Genomic DNA, 5,638 nt, shown 5'->3' on the forward strand with positions numbered 1-5,638 from the left:
GGTCACGTGCAAGAAGATGGCTGCTATCAAGGCCGTTTTGATTTGTTAGTCACCACGCATGCGCACAGATCACCATAGCGCACGATGGCGGCTTCCAGGGGCACCATGTTACTGCGAAGGGTTGCGAGTAGCCTGCCTGGGCTGGCTCTGCTCCCGAGGCTCTTCTGGGCTCAGGTGAGGAGCGGGGATAAGGGGGCCGGCCGGGGCCATGTGCTGTGATGTCATTGCATGTATCACTTTGTTGGGGTGGCGTCATTCTGCTGTACCGGAAATGTCCTCAGTGATGTCATTGTGCCATGGTGGACGAAGTGTGATGTCAGAGTTGCCCTGCATCAAAATCACTTGCTATGATGTCATCATGCCATGAGGGGGCACTGTGGCATCATGATTGTCATGCCATGAGGTTATCACAGCCTAGGAGTAGGGGGAGTGTGACATAATGCCTGCCGTGCTGTGAGGTCATCACTCCACAGAGTGGCAGCATGACATGGCTGCTGTGCTATGAGGTCATCATGCCAGGAGTAAGGCAGTGTGACATCATGGCTGCCGTGCTGTAGGGTTATCTTGCCACGAGGTGGCAGCGTGATATCATGGCTGCCGTGCCGTGAGGTCATCATGCTAAGGCGTGGCAATATGATATCATGGGTGTCATGCTGTTATGGTGCTGTGTGGCATTGTCCTGTTGTGACTCCACAAGGGTGGGTCAGGCCACCCGGGTGAGACGAGGTGACATTATTGCTGTTCCCAAAGTCCCCCTGCCATGACATCGCCCTGCAGTGCTGTGGTTATGCACTTCAGCATAACACAACACAGTTATCCAGGGCCGAGCCAGACTGTCAACTTGATTGCTGGGCAACACCAGATCAGGATTGCAGCAGGATATGATGTTCCCCTGGCATGGTGTTATTCCATTGCGTGCCATCACTGTGTCACATGGGATCTCAGCGCCCTGTTGTTGTGGGATCCTGCAGGCTATCTTGCCTTTGAGGCATGAGCCCACTGGGCCACCCACCTTAGACACAGTTTCCTGCTGCTGTTTCCATGCAGTGTCCAGCAACTCTGGACAGGGCAGATGCAGACAGCAGATCCATTTGTCCTTACTCTGTGGTTTTGTTTTCTTTCTTAAAACTAGCTGGGAAATTAAATGTAAAAAATATTGTTAAAGTTGCTTGCTGAAAAGATCATGCTAGCATTTTCCAATCCCAAGGATAAAATCTTTCATATTCACTAGCCCTGCTGTTTTATCACAGAGTGGCATTGGGCTCTGCTGAAATGCAGCCTCCTTTGGGTGAAGCACAGCAGTTAACCACTGCAGAGCGGAGGGAAGAATTCAGCCAAGAGCACTGGGACAAATCGTTGTGCCTGCAAAGCCCGGTCGGTGCAATTTTCAGTGATGGGTGAGTGATTCTCCCCTCCGCTATGCAGTGTTGCTGTGTGGCTATTCCCCAACTGCCCCACCCCAGAGGTGGCCGCATTTCTGTGATGGGTGAGTTAACCCCATTTCCCCCCGTGCCATGTTGCTGTTCCCTAGCTGTCCCACACCAGAGGTGGCTGCATTTCATTGATCCTTATTTAATATCCTAGATGCAGTAGGGACAGCTGCTCATTGAGGTGGTCTGATCCTTTCTCTCCTTTCCTGACTCGGCCTTTCTTAGGCTGCTCCTGCTGCTTCGCTCCTACGGCTCCAGCGCCCCCTGCTCCGGGTGTTTAGCACAGAGATGGACCCAACCACGTCAGCAGAGCCAGTCACCTTTGACACTGAATCACGCTTTAAGGAGAAACCCTGGGAGTATCTAGAGACAGAAGGTATCCAGCCAGGAGCTGCGGAGGGGTTGGTGCTGGGCTTTGGACCTGCTGCTTCACAGGCTGGCAGCACCAAGGGCAACCTTGTAAGGGGCTCAGGATTCCTGGAAGTGGTCTAAGAGTTAGAGTGGGGTGGGAAGCAGACCTGGGATCCAGGATTCTTGGGTTCTATCCTGTGCCCTGGGAGGGGAGGAGAGTCTAGTGGATTAGAGCAGGGGGCTGGGAGTTCGGACACCTGGGTTTCCATCTCTGGACCCAGACTCTCAGTATGATCATTGGCCATCCTCCTCCCACTGTGACTCCGTTTCCCCATCTTCCCCATGATGCAACAGAGGCAGCACTCCCTCATGTTCTCTAGGATCCTCGGTGTGAACCCCACTTGGGAATGGCTAACTCTCTCCCCCCCCCCCCCCCCCCCGCAGAGTACATCGAGAGATACGGCGACAAGCCCATCTGGTTCGGCTATCGGCGTAACCACAAGGGACCCATCCCCCCACAGAAGACCCGCAAGACCTGCATAGTGAGTACAGCCCCACACCTTCCCTTGCCCCTCAGCTTGGGCAGGGCTTGGGGCCAATGACTGGCACACCTGTCGGCTGCCCAGGCTCCAGGAGACACATGGGGGAGCCAGTGGACACCCAGACTCCACCCTATGGCATGAGCTGTCCTCATCAAGGCTGGTCGGAGAGATGCCAGCAAAGAAAGAGGTCCTGAGTCTAGTGGTTAGAGCAGGGGGCTGGGAGCCAGGACTCCTGAGTTCTATCCCCTGCTCTGGGAGGGGAGGGGGTTTAATGATTAGAGCAAGGGGGTTGGGAGTTGACTCCTGGGTTTTGTCTGCAATCCAGGAAGTAAGTGTGGCTCTAGTGCAGTGGCCTTCAAACTGTGGGGTGCACCCTCTGGGGGGGCACGGAGGAACCTTCGGGAGGGGAGGGGTGAGGTCAGCCCCCATAGTGCGGGGAAGGGTGGAGAGAGAGCACCATCCAGCTCCACTCTGCCCCCAGCTCCGCTCCAGCCCCACACCTAGCTGCAGCTTGGGCTCCACTCCCAGCAGCAGCCCCACAGTTGTTCCCTTGTGGGGAGTGCAGCGGACAGGTTCCATTACAGGTAAGGCGGGGGGGTGACAGAAAAAGTTTGGGGATCACTGATCTAGTGGTTAGAGCAGGGGGCCTGGAAGTCAGGACTACTGGTGCTGGGAGGGAAGTAGGGTCTCTAGTGGTTAGAGCAGGGTGCGGGGGCGTATAGAAGTGGGAGCAGAGTGAAAAGCGGATCAGAAAGGTGCGGTTTGATGAGAGGGCGGGAAGGTAAATTGGCAGGTGACACCAAACAAGGAGGAGTTTGAAGGTCAGCAGGACCCAGAGAACTTAATCCTTTAGCAGCTGGTCCACAGGGGTCGGAATCGTCTCCAGCGAGTGTTGGAAAGGGACCAGGATGGGGGAGGCTGGAGAAGAGTCTAGTAGGATTTGAGGGCACAGCTGGCGAGGATACCCGGCCACTGGAGCGGGGCTGCTGTGCCCACCTCTGCTGGGTGACCATAGGCAAGTCGCTGTCCTTTTCTGCCTCAGTTTCCCCATGTGTAAAATGGGGTTAAAGACAGCAAAGTGCTTCGCGATCTCCAGATGTAAAGCCCTCGGGAAGAGTTTGGGATTATTATAATAGCAGGGGACAGATGCTTCAGGGCATGAGGAAGGACAGGAAGGCCATTCTATGGAGGCAGGCTATTCCATACCTGACCACTAGGGGTTGCTTGCACCTTCTCCTTTGGCTAACCACTGCCAGAGAAAGGATACCGGGCTAGATGGGCCCATGGGTCTGGCCCACCATGAGTGTTGCTTTGTGGTATATGGGGACCACCGCTGGCTGGGATGTGAGCAGGGTGGAGAGGCGGCTCAGCTCTGACAGTCTCGTTTGGTTCCCCAGAGAGGAAAGAAGATTGTGGGGAACCCCTGCCCCATCTGCCGAGACCAAAAACTCCACGTGGACTACAGGGTAAGGGGCCGAGTCCGACTCAGGTCCTTCCAGCCCCTCCCCACCCCCAGGCAGGGCCTGTGACCCCCATCCCTCGACCTGGGGAGAAAACATGCGTGGTCTGAGTTCCTTGGGCACAGCTCTATGATCCTCCACCCCTGCTCTGTAACCCTCTTCCTAAGACCTGCCCTGTCTGTATGATACTCTCCCCTTTGCCCCTGCCCTGGCTGTATGATCCCCTCTTTCCCCTCTGCCCCGACTCTGTGATCCCCACTTCTTTCCTCAGGCTGGCCCTTCCTGTATGGTCCCTTCCTTCCCCGGCTCTTTGGGAAACCTGGTGTCCCCCAGCAGCCCGGTGTCCTCTCTGCGGCACCAGCCTCTTTCCGCCTGGCCCTGCGCCTGCTGCTCACAGCTCCACTTCTGCCTCTCTCCCCCCCGCAGAATGTGAAGCTCCTAGAGCAGTTCATCTGCTCCCACACCGGCATCACCTTCCATCCCACACGCACAGGTACATTGTTCCTCCTCTGCCCAGGGGGGCTTGGAGTCTGCCACAGGGAACCACTTTCTCAGTCAGACCAAAGGGGTGGACGGGGAGCCATCTGCCTGGTTCAGGGCGGGACCCAAGAGAGAGGAAGCAGGGGCAGTGTTGAGGGCTGGGGTAGTGCAGAGTTGGAGGAGAATAGCCCAAGAGGCCAGGGGATAGTCTGTGGGGGGGGGGGGGTACCAAGAGGTGGGTGGGATGGGGATCCTTGAGGGCAGGGGGAGAGAAGGATGAAACTGACAAAGGAGGTGACATTTCCCATTTGGTCCCATCCCTCCATGGGGAAGCATTGCCCACTACAGCCTGTTCCCCAGGGAGATGGAGATGCCCCATCCAGCCCAGCCCCCACCTGAGGAACCCTCTTTGTCCCTTGGGGCCCTGTCTGTCCCTTTTAGAAATGGAAAAGGAGCCTCTGGATCAATTTGCCCCCGAATTGGCTCCCCAAACCCCATGGTCTCTTTGTTCTCTGAGACACGCTACCCTCTCCTTCCGCTGCAGGCGTCTGCATGAAGCAGCATAAACGCTTGACCCAGGCAATCGACCAAGCTCGTGACCATGGTGAGTAGAGAGCTGGATATGACCAAGTGGGAATAGCAGGGGGCTGCGGGTTAGAATTGAGGGGCACCGGCAGCACTGGCGGGGAGCCCAGGGCTGTGTGTGGGGAGCGGGGCTGTGGATGGGGATTGACCCATCTTGCTTACCAGCTGCTTTTCGTCCCCACAAGGGCTCCTGAGCTTCCGCATCCCCTTGGTGACGCTGCAGGGCGAGGACTACACCAACCAGCACCAGGCAGTGGCCAAGACGCCCCCCGCCCTCTCCCTGCAGAGCCAGACACCCTGGTACCCCTGGTATGAGTGGCAGCAGCCGCCCGAAAAGGACATTGCCAGGATCCGCAGGATCTACAAGGACTATCTGAAGGAGGAGACCGGCCTGGCATGAGGGCCCAGGGAAGGACTGGAGGGAGTGTCCTGGGGCGTGGGGAATGGGCCACTTCTGGGGAAGCTAGGGCCTTCGGCCTCACCTGACAAGCTGGCCCTAGTCCCAACCCCTCCAGGGATAGCGCTGGAGCTGCCCAGCTCCCGGCCGTGACTTGTCCAAGCCTTCAGTGGAGAATAAACTGGAAGCTGTCAGCAGTGACTCCCTGTGTTTATTCACCCTGTGCTGGAATGGGATATGGGGTCTTTCTCATTTAGTGGGCACAAGCTCCCATCCACCCCCAGAGCAGAGGAACTGGTTGGCTATGGGAGTGGGGAATGGGCCATGAGGCCTTTCCCCCTTAGGGGATGTCAGCTCTGATCCACCCCTAGGGCAGATGAATTGGCTGGCTAT

At 57.0% G+C, this 5,638-nt stretch overlaps 1 protein-coding gene across 1 annotated transcript; it reads left to right on the forward strand.

Annotated features, from left to right (window-relative positions):
• Nucleotides 1-25: 25 nt before the first annotated feature.
• MRPS18B (mitochondrial ribosomal protein S18B) lies at nucleotides 26-5,446 on the forward strand. The gene is made up of 7 exons (XM_077833560.1): nucleotides 26-174; nucleotides 1,656-1,806; nucleotides 2,226-2,323; nucleotides 3,721-3,789; nucleotides 4,210-4,276; nucleotides 4,808-4,867; nucleotides 5,034-5,446. Exons 1-7 carry the CDS (start codon nucleotides 85-87, stop codon nucleotides 5,246-5,248), a joined length of 750 nt encoding a protein of 249 aa, XP_077689686.1. The 5' UTR covers nucleotides 26-84; the 3' UTR covers nucleotides 5,249-5,446.
• The last annotated feature ends 192 nt before the right edge of the window (nucleotides 5,447-5,638 follow it).

This window comes from Eretmochelys imbricata, chromosome 14, assembly GCF_965152235.1.
Source record: "Eretmochelys imbricata isolate rEreImb1 chromosome 14, rEreImb1.hap1, whole genome shotgun sequence".
Taxonomy (NCBI): domain Eukaryota; kingdom Metazoa; phylum Chordata; order Testudines; family Cheloniidae; genus Eretmochelys; species Eretmochelys imbricata.